The sequence below is a fragment of the Rana temporaria genome, assembly GCF_905171775.1.
Source record: "Rana temporaria chromosome 11 unlocalized genomic scaffold, aRanTem1.1 chr11z, whole genome shotgun sequence".
NCBI lineage: Eukaryota > Metazoa > Chordata > Amphibia > Anura > Ranidae > Rana > Rana temporaria.
The window spans coordinates 394,862-414,928 of record NW_024404490.1 but is presented as its reverse complement, the minus strand read 5'-3'; the positions used below and the strand labels follow the sequence as shown (position 1 = coordinate 414,928).

General features: G+C 53.3%; 1 protein-coding gene across 2 annotated transcripts in view; it reads left to right on the top strand.

Moving 5' to 3' along the window:
* ABCC8 (ATP binding cassette subfamily C member 8) overlaps nt 1-19,494 on the top strand; it is a 70,296-nt gene extending 50,802 nt beyond the window's left edge. For both annotated transcript variants that reach the window (XM_040334502.1, XM_040334501.1), the window contains 15 exons: nt 149-390; nt 485-651; nt 1,493-1,562; nt 2,515-2,672; nt 3,690-3,782; nt 3,930-4,032; nt 5,223-5,336; nt 8,693-8,813; nt 8,894-9,024; nt 9,293-9,371; nt 10,438-10,546; nt 10,650-10,753; nt 10,974-11,107; nt 12,096-12,158; nt 18,994-19,494. In XM_040334502.1, the coding sequence (XP_040190436.1) occupies nt 149-390; nt 485-651; nt 1,493-1,562; nt 2,515-2,672; nt 3,690-3,782; nt 3,930-4,032; nt 5,223-5,336; nt 8,693-8,813; nt 8,894-9,024; nt 9,293-9,371; nt 10,438-10,546; nt 10,650-10,753; nt 10,974-11,107; nt 12,096-12,158; nt 18,994-19,131 (1,826 nt within the window). In that variant the 3' untranslated portion in view covers nt 19,132-19,494. The remainder of the gene's footprint in view (nt 1-148; nt 391-484; nt 652-1,492; nt 1,563-2,514; nt 2,673-3,689; nt 3,783-3,929; nt 4,033-5,222; nt 5,337-8,692; nt 8,814-8,893; nt 9,025-9,292; nt 9,372-10,437; nt 10,547-10,649; nt 10,754-10,973; nt 11,108-12,095; nt 12,159-18,993) is intronic.
* Nucleotides 19,495-20,067: the final 573 nt, after the last annotated feature.

Below are 20,067 nucleotides of genomic sequence, written 5' to 3'. Positions count from 1 at the left end.
CCCATACTGATATCACCCCCCCCATAATGACCTCCCCCCCCACTAATATCATCCCCCCCCCATACTGACCTCAGCCCCCCCCCCATACTGACATCACCCCCCGTAATGCCCTCACCCCCTCTTACTGACACGCTCTCCCGTTGCACAGAGGAGATATCGGAGAGTGAGGAGGATGATGATGACAACCTCTCCTCGGTCCTCCATCAGAGGGCGAAGATGCCGTGGAGGGCGTGTGGGAAATATCTGAGCTCAGCCGGGATTCTCCTCCTTCCCATCCTTGTCTTCTCCCAACTCCTCAAACACTCTCTGCTGGTCGCCGTCGACTTCTGGTTGGCCAAGTGGACCTGGGACGCCATTTCCAACACGTCGCCGTCCAACTGTACCGGAGAGGTGACTCCACTGTCCGCCGTTATTCCCAAGAGCTTACAATCTATCTCCATCCAGGGAGGTGCCGACCCTCCTGACCTCTGTGCTTTCCCCGCAGAGCTGTGACTTCGACCATTCTCCGTACTCCATGGTGTTCAGCGTCCTCTCCTGCCTCGCCATTACCATGTGTCTGTCCACCTCCATCGCCATTGAATGGACCGGCCTGCGAGTCGCCAAGAAACTGCACAACAGCCTTCTAAACGCCATCATCCTGGCACCCATGAGGTAATGCCCAGTTCCTGGCACCAGTGAGGTAATGCCCAGTTCCTGGCACCAGTGAGGTAATTTCCAGTTCCCGGCACCCGTGAGGTAAAGTTCCAGTTCCCAATACCCATGAGGTAATGCCCAGTTCCTGGCACCAGTGAGGTAATGCCCAGTTCCTGGCACCAGTGAGGTAATTTCCAGTTCCCGGCACCCGTGAGGTAAAGTTCCAGTTCCCAATACCCATGAGGTAATGCCCAGTTCCTGGCACCAGTGAGGTAATGCCCAGTTCCTGGCACCCATGAGGTAATGCCCAGTTCCTGGCACCAGTGAGGTAATGCCCAGTTCCTGGCACCTGTGAGGTAATGCCCAGTTCCTGGCACCAGTAAGGTAATTTCCAGTTCCCGGCACCCGTGAGGTAATTCCCAGTTCCTGGCACCCGTGAGGTAATTCCCAGTTCCTGGCACCAGTGAGGTAAATTCCCAGTTCCTGGCACCAGTAAGGTAATTTCCAGTTCCTGGCACCAGTGAGGTACATTCTCAGTTTCTGGTACCAGTGAGGTAAATTGCCCCCTCGTGGTCTCAGTGAGGCTCCGCCCCACGCGTTCCGTTCCCCTATAGTATCCATACAGACTCGGGAACCCCGAGCTGACAGTTGTGTGTCCTCTCTGGCCAATCAGTGATGCCAATAATCCCCTAACTCAGCAATGACATCATCCCCATCCTGGCTGATGTCACATGTAGATGCCGACGGGGATTGTGGGACAGAAACGCACCAATGAACATCCTCGTTGGACATGACAAGTCTCCGCCCCGAGAAGAATGTTTTATATAATCGTCACATTTTCATGATTTCTCCTCTTCAGGTTCTTCGAGACGACGCCCCTGGGAAGTATCCTGAACAGATTCTCTGCCGACTTCAACACCATCGACCAGGTGGGTGGGATTCCGGTGAACTTGTTGCCTTCATTGGGGGTCCCGGGATCTGGAGACCAGCAGCTTGTATGGGATGGGAATGGGTCACGGGGGTAATCCGAGGCTGAGATGTTTCCTCCATGGAGGGAGATCTGTTCATGTGACCACCAAAGATCTCCAGATAGTTCAACCCAAAGGACTTGAATGATCTCCTGGCAGCCAATGACAATGGAGGGAACCAAGGACGGACTGGCCATTGGAACTACAGGGAGTTTCCCGGTGGGTCGATGGCTCAGTGGGCCGGCTTTAGTGACAGCGGACCGCCGCCCTCTGCTCCTCTGTCTCTCCCTCCCCACAGCGCTCACCTGGGGGGAACAGAGAAGCAGGGGGAGGACCAGAGGAGCAGGGGGACTACAGAGGAGCATGGGGGACGACAGAGGAGCACGGGGGAGGGGACAGACTGCTGACTCAACAGCTATGGCCTGGGACTTTCTCACTTCTGCCTAATCTTGTCCCGAAAGGGGGGGGCACCAAACTGATTCTTTGCCCCGGGTGAAATAATGTCTAGCTTCCCCACTGGTACTGCCTATAAGAGTACCAGTACCAGCCGTTCTACTCTAATAAAGTAGAACGGCTAGTGGCTAGTGAAGGGGAAGAGGGGGATTGGGGGGTGCGGGAGTTGTCCGGCCGCCATAGGAGAGACCTGTCAAAGTGGGCCAGTCTGGATGAAGTCCAGGGCCAAATTTTTGTCCCAGTCCAGCCCTGCCGGGAACTCCCAGCGGGACAGGAATAGAATCGGGTCCATTATTAGAAATCCGGGTCGTACTTTTCATAAGTTTCACATTTGTGGGGACTAAGGTGACCCCCGCCTCTAAGGTGACCCCCGTCTTTAAGGTGACCCCCCCCGTCTCTAACGCTTTCTGTCCCACTCAGTGACATGTAACCTGTACTGACCCGGCTCTTCTCTCCCCAGCACATCCCGACAACCCTGGAATGTCTCAGCCGCTCCACCTTACTCTGCATCTCCGCCTTGGCCGTCATCTCCTACGTCACGCCCATCTTCATCATCTCGCTCCTCCCACTGGCCATCACCTGCTACTTCATCCAGAAGCACTTCCGGGTGGCCTCCAGGTAATGTCCTTATATGGGAAGTCGGGTCCATTGTGGAGGAATGCTGGAACTTGTAGTCCCTCTCCAGGTGATTCTGGAACTTGTAGGAATGTGTACTCCAACACATTTCAGGGGTTATAGGGTCTCTTCATCAGGGACAGTCCAACACATTTCAGGGGTTATAGGGTCTCTTCATCAGGTAACATCCAACACATTTCATTGATTACAGGATTCATTCATCAGTGTAACCAAACACAGTTCAGGGGCTATCGGGTCCCTTCATCAGGTACAGTCAAACACATTTCGGGGATTATAGGGTCTCCTTATTGGGTACAGTTCAACAATCCAACACATTTCAGGGTCCCTTCTTCAGGTAAACATCCAACACATTTCAAGGGTTATAGGGCCCATTTATTGGGTATAATCCAAAACCAACCGAGTGTTATAGGGTCTCTTTCGTGGTCAAAGATGGGCAGACCTATCCACCTCACCCAAGTTCTGCCCACTTTCAGTGCCCAGGTGTGATACCTGCGATGTTTGCTGACAGTGGGCGGGGCTTATCCTTGTAGGAGGGGAACAATGTCCCCAGGGTTGTCCTATAATACATCTGGAATGGTGAGATCTCTCAGCTGTACGGAGATTGGGAACATTTTCCTCCAGATGGAGATTTCTGTGGTTTGTCCTTATAAAGAGAAGTTTCCCCCGGACTCCCCGTCCTGTTTATTCTCTCTGATCCTCCAAACCGCATTAGAAAAACATCTCCAATCTTCCCGGAATTGTTTATTTGTGGATAAAATCTGTTTCTACTTCTTGTCTGAGCTTCTGTGAGATCTCCAACAATTCGCCGAGCGTTTTTACCGTCTCCTGGCGATTGGAAATCTGCGCCGTATCACACGGCGATATAATATCAGGGTGAGGAGGGCACAGTACGGGGTACAATCTATACACCCTGTGATGGGGCGGTGTTCTGTAGATCAGTAGAAGTGACATCACAGTGTATCTTATCCCGATCTCTTAGTACATTCCGTCTTATTCCAGAGACCTTCAGCAGCTGGAGGACAGCACACAGCTCCCCCTACTGGCGCAGTTCTCTGAGACGGTGGAGGGACTGACCACCATACGGGCATTCAGGTAATGAACATTGAGCCGCTGTCACCTATAGCACCCGCCTCCACCCCTCCCAGCTATGAAAGCTGATTGGTTGCTGTGGGTTATGGACTCGCACATTGGTCACTTATTATTGGACGGCCTGATGTCCATGTTGTCTCTCTCCTCCAGATATGAGACCAAGTTCCAGCAGAAACTTCTAGAACTCACCGACTCCAACAACATTGCGTCCCTCTTCCTGACCGCCGCCAATCGCTGGCTAGAAGTGCGCATGGTGAGTGGGGATGGCTGGAGGGGTCATTTACTGTACACAGGGGGAGGTCACATGATGGACTTCCCAGTAAGTGAGTGAAAAACGTATATAGCGCTACACATGCGAACTGAATCGCCTCTGGGCGCTCGTTTGTCCCTTTCTCCTTTGAACTCAGAAGAGATGAGTTTTGATCTTTCTCCTAAAAGTCAAGTGGTTCTCCTCCAACCGAATGCTGGTTGGTAAAGCGTTCCATAGTCTGGGGCCCTGGAGCGCAAATCTTCGTTCCCCCTTGGACTTGTATCTGGCTTTGGGTATTTGGAGTAGATTTTGATTGGTGGATCGCAGAACGCGATTGGAGTTGTGAGCTTTTGGTTTTTCGCATAGATATTGGGGGGCCTTTCCCCGAATGCACTTATGCGTTAGAGAGCTTTAAAAGTAATTCTGTCTTTTACTGGTAACCAGTCAAGGCTTCTTAGTGAAGGTGAGATTGATTCCCAGTAGACGTTCCTCCGGGGCCAATCACCCAGGGGATATCCAAGCATAAGTCCCTCCGGGGGCCAGCTAGTCACACACAGGTATCTGGTGGATGTGCCACGAGAACCAGTTACACAGTGGACATCCCAACAGACTTTAATCGGCCAATCACACAATGCCTGCCCCAGTGGATGTACCTCACAAGCCAGTCACACAATGGACATCCGGTGGCCATTGTTTTGGGGCTGGTCCCACGATGGACAACCCTGTGGCCTTTCCCCGGGGTCCAGTCACACAATAGACATCCGGGTGGCCATTCTTCGGGGGCCGGTCACACAACGGAGGACATTCTGGTGGGCATTCCTCGGGGGCCGGTCACACAATGGAGGACATTCTGGTGGCCATTCCTCGGGGGCCGGTCACACAATGGAGGACATTCTGGTGGCCATTCCTCGGGGGCCGGTCACACAACGGAGGACATTCTGGTGGCCATTCTTCGGGGGCTGGTCACACAATGGAGGACATCCGGGTGGCCATTCCTCGAGGGCTGGTCACACAATGGACATTCTGGTGGCCATTCTTCAGGGGCTGGTCACACAATGGACATCCGGGCGGCCATTCCTCGGGGGCCGGTCACACAATGGACATCACAAGAGCAAGCTGTCCTATGTCCCTCTCTGTCATCTCTCATATGAAAGTTTTCATGAATGAAATATATATTTTCTCTCCTCATACAGGAATATATCGGGGCCTGCGTCGTCCTGGTAGCGGCTGTTGCCTCCATCACCTATCGGTTGCAGCACAACCTCACCACGGGATTGGTCGGCCTGGGACTCATCTACGCCTTGATGGTAAAGAGGGAACTCTCCACCATTATACAGAACAGAGCGGCTCATGTCATCCAGAGAACTCGGCAGACGATTCCACCTCTTCCCTTTCACCTAAAATCCATATAGATTCAGCAGGCCTTTCATGGGGCCTCTGGGTGGAACTGCAGCCTCCCATCACATGTTCCTGAGTTCTCTACGTAACCTCTGACTATTCTGATTTCTTTTATGATCACAAACAATTCAAATTGGTTTCAGCACCACATCCCTGAATTTAGTAAATGGAGAGAGATGAAAATTGGGACTTTTTAGGTGCAAAGTAAATTATCAAAATATCAAATATATATAAAAAAGATTATATTTTCTATTTTCAGGAGCAGAATAAAAAACAAATATAAATGGCTAGTACAGTTTATCACAATTTCATCGAAACAGCAATATAGGATGGACTCGGTGCCGATCCTGACCTCCCTGGGGCCCTAAGCAAAATGACATGTCACATTAAAGTGAGAAGCGGGGGGGGGGGGCTGGCATCTTACTTTCCTCTTCTCCCATGCAGCCAGTGAGTTGAGGGGCCGAAAATGATTTCTCACCAGGCCTCTAGTAATTTGGGGGGCCCTCCTCAGCGGCTTGCATAGTGAGCCTATAGGGTGGATCGGCCCTGGATGGACTTCCCAACATGTTTCGCCCATATCACAGGCTTCTTCAGGGGGAACTGTCCAGTTTAGGGGTACAAGCCTTCTATCAAAAAGCACAAAAAGACAAATATGTATCATACGAAATCAATACGTTTTAAAATTCGTATAATACAATAACATTTTCATTTATATGTGCATCATGTGATATCTCCTAGGTTATATTTGATGTTCTGAAAATTTACTGTGCCCCTAAAAAGTCACAATTTTCACCTCGGACTGTTCTGTCACCGTGTGCCGACTTCTCTGACTGTTCTGTCACCGTGTGCCGACTTCTCTGACTGTTCTGTCACCGTGTGCCGACTTCTCTGACTCTCCGCTATTCCAGATCTTCATCTTCACATGAATCATGTGACCCACATAGCGCTACCTGAGTCACATTCACCAACGTGGGGAACGCCCCACATTTTCTGTATGTGAACAGTCCCCCCCAGACACTGACCCCCCAGATATTGACCCATAGACACTCACCCCCCCTAGACCCCCCCCCCCCCCCCCCCTACAGACACTAACCCCCCAGATATTGACCCATAGACACTGAACCCCCAGATATTGAACCATAGACACTGACCCCCCCAAACACTGACCCCCCCAGATATTGACCCATAGACACTGACCTCCCTAGACACTCACCCCCCCTACAGACACTGACCCCCCAGACACTGACCCCCCCAGACATTGACCCATAGACACTGACCCCCCCAGACATTGACCCATAGACACTGACCCCCCAGATATTGACCCATAGACACTGACCCCCAAGATATTGACCCATAAACACTGACCCCCCCAAACACTGACCCCCCCTACAGACACGACCCCCAGCCTGTGGGCTTTATAAATGGTCAGGTATATGAGATCAGCATTTACCATAGAGTAATGTAGCGCCCCCCCTGGGTCTCTTAAAGACAGAGTATCACCTCCGGGGGGAGGGGGGGCGAGCTAACATTTACCCCAGGGCTGAGTCTATGGCTATAATGGGGAGTTCTGAGCAAAAATTGGGCACCAGTTACGTTTGATCCCTAAGCTTTAGTGTGGAACTTGGAGGACGGTAGTAGGAGAGGGTTGGGGGGTCTCAGATAGCAGATCAGACGCCTTCAATCCAGAAAAAGTTCAGCCTTCCGCCGCCCCGATGATATGGCAAACACGTTTTACATGTAGAACGAGATCCATCTCCATAGTACCAGAACCTTTAAGCTGATCCAGCAACACTGGAAGCACGTTTTAGAAGTAGACCCCCCGAATGAGTCCCCAGACCAGCCTTCATCCTGACTCTCTCCAGCGAGGGTCCCCCCTACAGACACGACCCCCAGCCTGTGGGCTTTATAAGACTTCAGCCTTCATCCTGACTCTCTCCAGCGAGGGTCCCCCCCTGGGTCTTCTCTATTTGGCTTCTTCCACGCCGGGCAAGACAGCCTGAGGACCACCTCAGGATTAGTGGGCCCCAGACTGGCTCCTGGGCCCTACATGCAGAGCACACTTCAGCAACACATCCTGTGAGGCAAGAGAGAGCGAGGACATGGCTCCGCCCCAATATATATCCTCTCCCAGAATGCACTAGTGGCCAAGAACCTCCTCCTGGGCTGGCTGGAGGAGAAGAAATATTCATAACTCACCCTAGTTGTACTTCTTCTCATACTGGCCTGTGGTTCCAGTGACACCTACTGGTGAGAGTGGGAAATGCACAACTTGATTGAGATTAGGGAAAGCCCAGATAAACTGTACAATCAGTCGGCCAAATCCTACATTTACATGACGGCCCCGGTTTAGGACCAGGGGGCAGTAATGTCCTTCCCTACCCCCCAAACTGGACAACACTTTTCTGACTCTGCATTTTTCTGCCTCCCCCTTTGCTCCACCTCCTGCCTATAAGTGTGATGACCACAACCACCTGTTTAATTTCCGATGAAAGAAAACTGTCTGTGGTGCCTTTAAGAGCCAATCATTTTCATGGAGCCCCTCCCACTGGAATAATGGGGGTGGATTCTGATTGGCCTGCAGACGCAGCACAGACAGTCTGTCATTCAGCGGTGTCACGGTAGTAGAAAATATCCCGTCAAGCATTCCCTTCTTCCCATAAAGAAAATCACCCAATAATCCATGAGGAGGAATCCCTGGAATCACCCAATAATAATCCACACATGAGCCAAAGCTTAATGCTGGAACAAGACACACTTTAATGGCAGCATTCAGCTAGTTATATACAGTTTACAAGCTAATCATCAATCAAAGAACAATGAAATCTCCACCCCCTTTCCACACACGGGGGCTCCCATACAGATTATAGGCAGACACTTTGGAGCCGACCCTGACAAGGCACATTTCTTTAGATAATGACATCAGTGAAGTTAATTACTACAACAAAGCAATCAGAATAATTAACATGAGCCAATTATCTAATCATTTAGCCTGACGATACAATACACATCTCTTAAGGGTAAACACAGGTCTTCTTCACACACACAATAGATCAATTACCCTTTAGAATAGAGAGCTGGCTGGGGATGGGACATTAACATTTCAACAGTCTGTTATGCAGAGGAATGAGTCACATGAAATCACCTTCTACACATAACACACACAGCATTAAAATAGCAGGGAGAGAATTAGACTCAAGCATATAGGCAATTGCATAAAAGTCCTTCACAAGCGGCGGTTGGTGAATTTTGCGCATGTTTCTCGTAGGTCTCCAACTACCTGAACTGGATGGTGAGGAATCTCTCGGACATGGAGATCCAGCTGGGAGCCGTGAAGAGGATAAACGGCCTTCTGAAGACCGAGCCGGAGAACTACAAGGGGCTCCTGTGTGAGTATGTGCCGCCGCCTCATTGGTCAGGTGATCCCCGCCCCCTCCATGAATAATTAATGAGTGTCCTGTGTGTTCAGCCCCCTCACAGATCCCACAGAACTGGCCGGAGAACGGAGAGATCCAGATCCAGAACCTGAGCGTTCGATACGACAGTTCGCTGAAACCCGTCCTGAAACACGTCAACGCCCACATCACCCCCGGACAGAAGGTGAGAGGGGGGGGCCCCGCGGGGGTGTGTCTGAGGAGTAGACCGGTCCTCTTCTATATGACACCATACTGTCACCATCATGTCTGAGGAGTAGACGGGTCCTCTTCTCCATGACACCATACTGTCACCATCATGTCTGAGGAGTAGACAGGTCCTCTTCTCCATGACACCATACTGTCACCATCATGTCTGAGGAGTAGACAGGTCCTCTTCTACATGACAGGAAAAATCTGCCAGACCCCCATTGTTCTCTTTCTTCTCATTGCAGATCGGGATTTGTGGGAGAACCGGCAGCGGGAAATCCTCCTTCTCTTTGGCCTTCTTTAGAATGGTGGACATGTTCCAAGGTGAGAGACGTATGAATGGCGCCGATCTCCCGGGGCCCCCAGAAATTCCCTGCCGTTGTGTCAATGATTCAGTAAATGCAGATGGAGGGAACACAGAGAGTTCATACCGATCAATAGATCAACCAATAAGCCGATCAATAGATCAACCAATAAGCCGATCAATAGATCAACCAATAAGCCGATCAATATAGCGATCAATGCCCCTAAAAGGACGATTGATAAATTAGATGGAGACACCGCAGAGGGAATTCCCTGTCCTCCTCCGGGGTCACCGTAGTCTGTCTCTGTGGTAAGTTTTGTTGGGGGGTAAAACAGACTGTGAGGAGAGGCCCCACCCCCCACACTGACCCCTGATGCTGACCCCTGACCCCCCCACGCTGACCCCTGACCTCCCCCCCACACTGAGAAGGGGGGTTCTGTGATATAAAACATTGAAGGATATAAAATAAATAATATAATCTGCAGAATGTGAGGTCACCGGCCCGCCCCCTGTGCTCTGATTGGCCCCTATAGGAAGGGTCCAGAGCCTGCCTGATGAAGGGGCCCTGCAGGGCTCCAAAACATTGCTGTATATTTATCATGTGACCCCCATAATGAAGCTTTTTGAGGAATCCTCGGGGTGCGGATGATATTTCCGTGGTTTCCATCCGGTGGTCCTCACACCCCCCGGCACTTTGGAACGGCCCGTCTCGTGTGCGAGGGGAATATTGTGATTGGCCCCTACCGGGGTCCGGGTCTGTCTGTGGGACACCCCGGGTTCGCTGACATTCCTCCTATTGTGTCCCGGGATCACCGGAACTCCGCATGGGACGTACACAGTGATCAGTGGGCGGTCCCTGCATAATTAGGGTCAGGGTATGGATAGGCCATTCTAGTAAGTGGGCGGGATCAGAGCAGGTGTAAGGCAGCCTATGGGTGGAGTTTCCAATGTCTCAGGACCGGGACTAAAATGCTGATCAGTCCAGATTTCTATTCCAATCATCTCTATAAATGTCCCCCAATGAGATCCTCAGTGTCCCCTCCCCCACCCCACCCCCATGCATGTGACCGATCTCCATCCTTCCAGGGAGGATCATCATCGATGGGATCGACATCGCCAAACTACCGCTACAAACACTGCGATCCCGACTGTCCATCATCCTACAGGACCCCATTCTCTTCAGCGGCACCATCAGGTAGGTTGGGGGAGGGGATGGTGGGAACCCCTCATAATGGGCACAGCGGGTGTCATGATGTCATGTAATAAGGTGTGATGTCATATACGTTGTCTCTCTGCAGGTTTAATCTGGATCCGGAGAATAAATGTTCGGATTGCGTCCTGTGGGAGGCGCTGGAGATCGCTCAGCTCAAACACGTGGTGAAGGCTCTTCCTGGCGGTCTGGGTACGGGACGGGGGAGGGGTGTATAGATTGTGGGCGGGTTCTGGTCACTCCCATTGGTCCGATTCTTGAGTGATGCTTCAGAAATGTCACTATGACTTCATTAGACTGGTGGGCGGTTCCCCGGGGGCGGTTCTTCATCTGTCATACAATGTCTCATTATCTGTTCTAAGGGGCGGGGTATAAAAGGGGCGGAGTGCTGATGTTTTTTTTCCTCCCGCAGACGCTCTGGTGACGGAAGGCGGGGAGAATTTCAGCGTCGGGCAGCGGCAGCTCTTCTGTCTGGCGAGAGCGTTCGTCCGGAAAAGCAGCATCCTGATCATGGATGAAGCCACGGCCTCCATAGACATGGCCACCGTACGTATGACCCCGGGGGGGGGGGGTAAATGAGCCCCAATGTACAATCGAATCCATGGGGGGGGGGTGAATGAGCCCCACATGTACAATATAATCCTGGGGGGGAGGGGTGAATGACCCAGGGGTAGGGGGGGGCCGAGGGGTGAATGCACCCCACATGTACAATCTAACCGGGGGGGGAATGACCCAGGGGGGGGAGGGGTGAATGCGCCCCACATATACAATCTAATCCCGGGGAGGGTGAATGACCCAGGGGGGAGGGGTGAATGACCCAGGGGGGAGGGGTAAATGCGCCCCACATGTACAATCTAACCTGGGGGAGGGGTGAATGACCCGGGGGGGGAGGGGTGAATGACCCCGGGGGGGGAGGGGTGAATGCGCCCCACATGTACAATCTAATCCCGGGGGGGAGGGTGAATGACCTGGGGGGGAGGGGTGAATGCGCCCCCACATGTACAATCTAACCCGGGGGAGGGGTGAATGACCCGGGGGGGGAGGGGTGAATGACCCGGGGGGGGGAGGGGTGAATGACCCCGGGGGGGGAGGGGACGAGGGGTGAATGCGCCCCACATGTACAATCTAATCCCGGGGGGGAGGGTGAATGACCGGGGGGGAGGGGGGAATGAGCCCCACATGTACAATCTAATCCCGGGGGGGGGGTGTGAATGCGCCGGGGGGAGGGGTGAATGCGCCGGGGGGGAGGGGTGAATGACCCGGGGGGGAGGGGTGAATGCGCCCCCACATGTACAATCTAACCCCGGGGGGGGAGGGGTGAATGACCCCGGGGGGGGGAGGGGTGAATGAGCCAGGGGTGGGGGGGGGGGGGTGAATGAGCCCGGGGGGGAGGGGTGAATGCGCCAGGGGGGAGGGGTGAATGACCCAGGGGGGAGGGGTGAATGACCCCGGGGGGGGGGAGGGGTGAATGACCCAGGGGGGAGGGGTGAATGAGCCCCACATGTGCAATCTAACCCGTCCTTCCCTCCGGTAGGAGAACATTCTACAGAAGGTGGTGATGACGGCTTTCCAGGAGCGCACCGTCGTCATCATAGCGGTAAGTTCCGGAGATCACTGACCGCCGTCCATCCACCAACCACGGCCAGCCTTCTGGAGGAATGGAAGAATCGGATTGGTTGTTGTGTCTTCCTTCTAGACAAATCCCACCATAGATGAGGGTGGGCGGTCTCTATTGCCAGAGCAGCCAATCAGATTCTTCCTTTCTTGCCCTGGAAATATGAGTGCTGGAATGTCATTGGCTGTTCTAGCTCCTCCCCCAACGCTTTACAAATTGCTTCTATACTGAGAATCGGTGGGAAGGGCGGGGCCACAGTGTGACATCACCGATGATTGAAGATGATTAATCTTTACTGACGACTCATTGCGAGGATTGTCCACAAATAGAGAGATATCTCACCGACACAACCCCCCGACCCCCCACTGCAGCCACCGCTTCCTTCTCATCCACCAATCCCAGAACCCCCCCCCGCAGCCACGCTTCCTTCTCATCCACCAATCCCAGAACCCCCCCGCCGCAGCCACCGCTTCCTTCTCATCCACCAATCCCAGAACCCCCCCGCCGCAGCCACCGCTTCCTTCTCATCCACCAATCCCAGAACCCCCCCCCCCCCCCCGCCGCAGCCACCGCTTCCTTCTCATCCACCAATCCCAGAACCCCCCCCCCCCCCGCCGCAGCCACCGCTTCCTTCTCATCCACCAATCCCAGAACCCCCCCCCCCCCCCCCCGCCGCAGCCACGCTTCCTTCTCATCCACCAATCCCAGAACCCCCCCCCCCCCCCGCCCGCCGCAGCCACCGCTTCCTTCTTATCCACCAATCCCAGAACCCCCCCCCCCCGCAGCCACCGCTTCCTTCTCACAGTGCAAATCCCCGCAATGACTGGATACATTGTAACTCTATATACATCTCATCTTCTGGGAGATACACAGTATATGACAAAAGTAAGTACACCCCTCGGTCACATTTCTTGTATCTTTTCATGTGACAACACTGAAGAAATGACACTTTGTATCTACAATGTTGTGTAGTGAGTGTACATGGGGGGGAGGAGTGTACAGTGGTATAACAGGACGGGTTCCCCTCCCCGCCATGGTCCTCCGAGGAAGGTGAGGTCACGTGATCAGCGTCATATCCAGAGGTTGTCTTTGGGAAATGGACCTATGAGTGCTGCCAGCATTGCTGCAGAGGGTGAAGGGGTGGGGGAGGGGTCAGCCAGTCAGTGCTCAGACCATACGCCGCACACTGCATCAAATTGGTCTCCAGAAGGAAGCCTCTTCTAAAGATGATGCTCAAGAAAGAGCCGCAAACAGTTTGCTGAAGACAAGCAGACTAAGGACATGGATTACTGGAACCGCGTCCTGTGGTCTGATGAGACAAGATAAAGGTATTTGGTGTCAGATGGTGTCAGGCGTGGGGGGGAGGGGCCAGGTGAGGAGGACAAAGACAAGTGTGTCTTCCCTACAGTCAGGCATGGTGGGGGGAGGGTCATGGTCTGGGGCTGCATGAGTGCTGCCCGCACTGGGGGGGCTACAGATCATTGAGGGGACCATGAATGCCAACATGTACTGTGACCTACTGAAGCAGAGCATGATCCCCTCCCTTCAGAGACTGGGCCGCAGGGTAGTATTCCAACATGATAACCACCCCAAACACACCTCCAAGACCACCACTGCCTTGCTAAAGAAGCTGAGGGGAAAGCAGCCGAATGAGAAACCCATACTAAAAATTCTCCCCCAAATACGAGACAAAGCCTGGTCTGGAGGGTCAAGCAGGAATGAATCTTTATTGAAAGCAATACAGGTTTTATACGCAGTCAGAAGAGGAGGGGCCTATCTCCTGCTCATATTACTCTGGAAATACACCTGTGACCAGAAACCTGATTAACATGAGCTAATTAACTAATCCCTTTAGACAGCCTAGATCAGGGGGTCTCCAAACTGCGGCCCGAGGGCCAGATGTGGCCCTTTGCTAGCCTTTATCCGGCCCTCAGGGCTTTATTCCTCCCACTTATATGAGGCACTATTCTTCCCACTGACTCCAACAAGGGGGCACTTTTTCGTCCACTGATACCAATGATGAGATACAATTACTGCTACCAATATTGGCACTACTCCTTATCCTACTGATGAGGCCTATTTATTCTCACCAATGCTGGGCCCGGGGCTTTTTCTACCCCGCTGGCAACAATCCGGCCCTCCCAAAGGCTGAAGAACAACAAACTGGCCCTTTGTTTGAAAAGTTTGGAGACTGCTGGCCTAGATGACTCAGAGGCATGACCTTTAGGCTAGACTTGCCGTCTTGTAGCTCAGAAGACAATCAACATTATCACCAATCAACACAGAACTCCTTCACACAATTACAGGGACAATTAGCACAAGCCACAATGAGACGCAGAGCAGTCACACTAGACTCCTTTACATCATAACAGACAGACAGGTGGCCGGAGGTGACATGCGCACTTCCTCACAGTATGAATCAGGCAGTCTTTCTAAGATATTTGGAAAAGAGGATAGGATCTGGCTGGTCTAGACTGAGAAAATTCTTGTATTAACAAAATCACCTCATCCCAAATGTATATATGGGAAAGTAGAGCAATGGCGGGACTATGGCGGTGCATACAATAATAAAGCAAAATAGAGCAATAATATAAATTTTAATAATTTATTAAAAAAAGAACAGAATAGCATCAGGCTACATAGCACACTATAGACCCAACAGGGGCCCACTGTTGGGTCTATAGTGTGCTATGTAGCCTGATGCTATTCTGTTCTTTTTTTAATAAATTATTAAAATTTATATTATTGCTCTATTTTGCTTTATTATTGTATGCACCGCCATAGTCCCGCCATTGCTCTACTTTCCCAGTCTTTCTAATATCGCAAATACAGGATTCCATATTAAGTGACCCAATCACATTGTTCCGTTATTTTCTTGCTCACCCCGTGCCCCATATAGTAAGGTGACCAGATTTTTAAAATGAAATCCAGGGACATATTTTTTACTTTTTACTAGTAAGGGCGGCAATCAGCGACTCTCTGCCCGCCGCCCACCTCACAGTCTGCCAAGTCTCACTCTCCGGCCCCCCGGCTACTACTGGATGGGGAGCGGAGGAAGATCACTCCTCCAGGGAAGGCAGGGAGATCGGCAGGTGGCCGGGATTTGAGCCAAGGCAGAAGAACATGCGAGGGAAGCTGAAGAAATATTCCCTCCCCCGACCAGCACATGATCATCAGAAAGGGGCACAGATAAGGGAAAATACACCCCCCCCCCCCTATGCTAGTAGGAGCGGGGGGGTGCAATTCAGATTTTTTTTTTTATTAATTCTGCACTGACTGTCCTTGAAATTGCCCCCGCCCCTGTTCAAATCCCATCTGGGGACAAAACTGGGGACAGACTTGGTCCGGGGACAGTGTCCTCAATCCAGGGACTGTCCCTGGAAACCGGGGATGTCTGGTCACCCTACCCTATAGACACAGTGTGGGGGCTGAAACAAGGGTTTCCCAACCTTTCCAAGGGATTCTGAGTTCCACGGGCCCCCCCATTTCACACGGGCCAAGCATGTCTCCAGACCTAAACCCCACTGATCATCTGTGGGGGGAGGGGGAGGAGCGCAAGGTCTCCAACATCCACCAGCTCTGTGATGTCATCATGGGGGAGGGGAAGAGGACTCCGGTGACAACCTGTGAGGCTCTGGTGACCTAGAGGGTTAAAAATAATGGCGGCCACACAAAATATTGACACTTTGGGCCCAATGTGGAGATTTTCACTTAGGGGTGTCCTGACTTTTGTTGCCAGCGGTTCAGACATGAATGGCTGTGTGTTGAGTTATTTGTTATACAAGCTGTACACTCCTCCCCCCTGTACACCCCTCCCCCCTGTGTACACCCCTCCCCCTGTACACTCCTCCCCCCCCCGTGTACACCCCTCCCCCCTGTGTACACTCCTCCCCCCCCCTGTACACCCCCCCCTGTACACTCCTCCCCCCCTGTACACCCCTCCCCCCTGTGTACACTCCTCCCCTCCCCCCCTGTGTACACTCCCCCCCTCCCCCCCCTGTGTACACTCCTCCCCCCCCCTGTACACCCCTCTCCCCCTCCCCCCTGTGTACACTCACTACACAACATTGTAGATACAAAGTGTCATTTCTTCAGTGTTGTCACATGAAAAGTGACCGAGGGGTGTACTTACTTTAGTCACATACTGGGGTAGATTCACGTAGCTGCGCTTTAGCTTACGGCGGCACAGCGTATCATATATATATACGCTACGCAGCCGCAACTTACAGGAGCAAGTGCAGTATTCACAAAGCACTTACTCCGTAAGTTGCGGCGGCGTAGCGTAAATGGGGCCGGCGTAAGCGTGCGTAATTCAAATGTGGAAGTGGGGGCGTGTTTTATGGTATATGTGATGACCCGACGTGATTGACGTTTTGTACGGACGGCGCATGCGCCGTCCGTGTACATATCCCAGTGTGCATTGCTTCCAAGTACGGCGCAACGACGTATTGGTTTCGACGTGAACGTAAATTACGTCCAGCCCTATTCGCGAACGACTTACGCAAACGACATAAATAATTCAAATTTCGAAGCGGGAACGACATCCATACTTAACATTGGCTGCGCCTCCTAATAGCAGGAGCAATGTTACGCCGAAAAAGCCTTACGCAAACGACGTAAAAAACTTCCGCCGGGCGCATGTACGTTTGTGAATCGGCGTATCTAGGTAATTAGCATATTCTACGCCGAAAACAACGGAAGCGCCCCTAGCGGCCAACGTAATATTGCACACAATTCTACGCCGCCGCATTCAAGTTACGTCGGCAGAGGAAGCCTATTTTTTTTAGCGTATCTGCCTTTGAGAAACGGCGTAACGATGCGCGGGTTTCAAATTACGGCGGCGTATCTGGAGATACGCCGCCGTAAAAGGTACGTGAATCTACCCGACTGTGTATAATATATGAGATGTACACAGAAAGAAGTTTGGACGGACGCAGAGCGTAGGAAGGGGCGGGATAGGCGGGGGCGGGGATGTTCTGCATTTTGTGGCGCTCAGATTGCCGGAACATTCTCGGGATCAGACTGGAGAATTGGGTCAGGGCGGGGGAGGGGAATACAGATGATGTCACATCTCACTCTCTGCTGGAGAGAACGCCGCGTGACTTATCATTGTGCGAACATTCATCTCGTGCCCGCCACCGAGTATACACCCCGCTACCGAGTATACACCCCGCTACCCACCACTGAGTATACACCCCGCTACCCGTCCCCGAGTATACACCCCGCTACCCGCCACCGAGTATACACCCCGCTACCCGCCACCGAGTATACACCCCGCTACCCGCCACCGAGTATACACCCCGCTACCCGCCACCGAGTATACACCCCGCTACCCGTCCCCGAGTATACACCCCGCTACCCGCCACCGAGTATACACCCCGCTACCCGTCCCCGAGTATACACCCCGCTACCCGCCACCGAGTATACACCCTGCTACCCGCCACCGAGTATACACCCCGCTACCCGTCCCCGAGTATACACCCCGCTACCCGTCCCCGAGTATACACCCCGCTACCGAGTATACACCCCGCTACCCGCCACTGAGTATACACCCCGCTACCCGCCACCGAGTATACACCCCGCTACCCGTCCCCGAGTATACACCCCGCTACCCGCCACCGAGTATACACCCCGCTACCCGTCCCCGAGTATACACCCCGCTACCCGTCCCCGAGTATACACCCCGCTACCCGTCCCCGAGTATACACCCCGCTACCCGACCCGTCCCCGAGTATACACCCCGCTACCCGTCCCCGAGTATACACCCCGCTACCCGTCCCCGAGTATACACCCCGCTACCCGTCCCCGAGTATACACCCCGCTACCCGCCACCGAGTATACACCCCGCTACCCGTCCCCGAGTATACACCCCGCTACCCGACCCGTCCCCGAGTATACACCCCGCTACCCGTCACCGAGTATACACCCCGCTACCCGTCACCGAGTATACACCCCGCTACCCGTCACCGAGTATACACCCCGCTACCCGTCCCCGAGTATACACCCCGCCACCCGTCCCCGAGTATACACCCCGCTACCCGTCCCCGAGTATACACCCCGCTACCCGCCACCGAGTATACACCCCGCTACCCGTCCCCGAGTATACACCCCGCCACCCGTCCCCGAGTATACACCCCGCTACCCGTCCCCGAGTATACACCCCGCTACCCGTCACCGAGTATACACCCCGCTACCCGTCACCGAGTATACACCCCGCTACCCGTCACCGAGTATACACCCCGCTACCCGACCCGTCCCCGAGTATACACCCCACTACCCGACCCGTCACCGAGTATACACCCCGCTACCTGACCCGTCCCCGAGTATACACCCCGCCACCTGACCCGTCCCCGAGTATACACCCCGCCACCCGACCCGTCCCCGAGTATACACCCCGCTACCCGACCCCGAGTATACACCCCGCTACCCGTCCCCGAGTATACACCCCGCCACCCGACCCGTCCCCGAGTATACACCCCACTACCCGACCCGTCCCCGAGTATACACCCCGCCACCCGACCTGTCCCCGAGTTTACACCCCGCCACCCGACCCGTCCCCGAGTATACACCCCGCCACCCGACCCGTCCCAGAGTATACACCCCACTACCCGTCCCCGAGTATACACCCCGCCACCCGACCCGTCCCCGAGTATACACCCTGCTACCCGTCCCCGAGTATACACCCCGCCACCCGACCTGTCCCCGAGTATACACCCCGCCACCCGACCCGTCAGCGACCAACCTCATATTCCATACATCCAATAATTGTCTAATATCACCTCTCTCCCCCTCCCCTGTTTCTCTCCCCCCTGTTTAGCACCGGGTGCACACCATCCTGAACGCGGACATGGTGATCGTCATGAAGCGCGGCGCCATTATGGAGTACGAGAAGCCGGAGGCGCTCCTGGAGCGGGAGGACAGCATGTTCGCCTCCTATGTCCAGGCTGATAAATGATTGGTCGGATCTGATGATTGGTCGGCTCTGATGATCGGTCGGCTCTGATGATCGGTCGGATCTGATGATCGGTCGGATCTGATGATTGGTCGGATCTGATGATCGGTCGGATCTGATGATTGGTCGGATCTGATGATCGGTCGGATCTGATGATCGGTCGGATCTGATGATTGGTCGGATCTGATGATTGGTCGGATCTGATGATCGGTCGGATCTGATGATTGGTCGGATCTGATGATTGGTCGGATCTGATGATTGGTCGGATCTGATGATCGGTCGGATCTGATGATCGGTCGGCTCTCTGTACATAGAATGTAAATATCGATTCTTTCATAATAAAGATTTTGGCAGATTTTTCATGAAGACGCCGCAGGCGGTCTCCGCGTCATTCCTCCGATCACTGGGGGGGGGTTTAGGAGTCTGGGGCCCCTCCTGAAGGAATGTATAGAATGATATCAGAATCTGGGGCCCTGTTGATCCCTAGAATTATCTCAGCGGGGCCCCAGCCTCAGGCGGGGACATTGTGGGTAAAGAATGTTCATCCAATGTATATGAAGCCGGGGCACAGCGGGAGTTGGGGATCGGCAGACAATTTCCTCATTGTTGGGTGTGATGGGGGAGGGGGGGTTTACATTCTCAGCACAGTGGGGGGTGGGGGGCTCCGGATCGGTCAGGTGTGGGCGGAGCTTCTCATATTCCATAAACGCTGAGAAATCCAAGAGGAGAAGAAAAATAAATACAAAGAAACCGTCTCCGGGAATTCTTCTCTATGAAATCCGCCCCCCAACCCCCTCCAATCACCATATTGTATGGATTCTGTCCTCTAGATTCTGGAGAATGCAGCAGGAGGAGTGAGACTTTCCTAAGAGTGATTTCAGGACAGGTGGAGGAACATCTGCTGCCTTCTCTGTAGGAGGAGAACGATCGATATTGTGA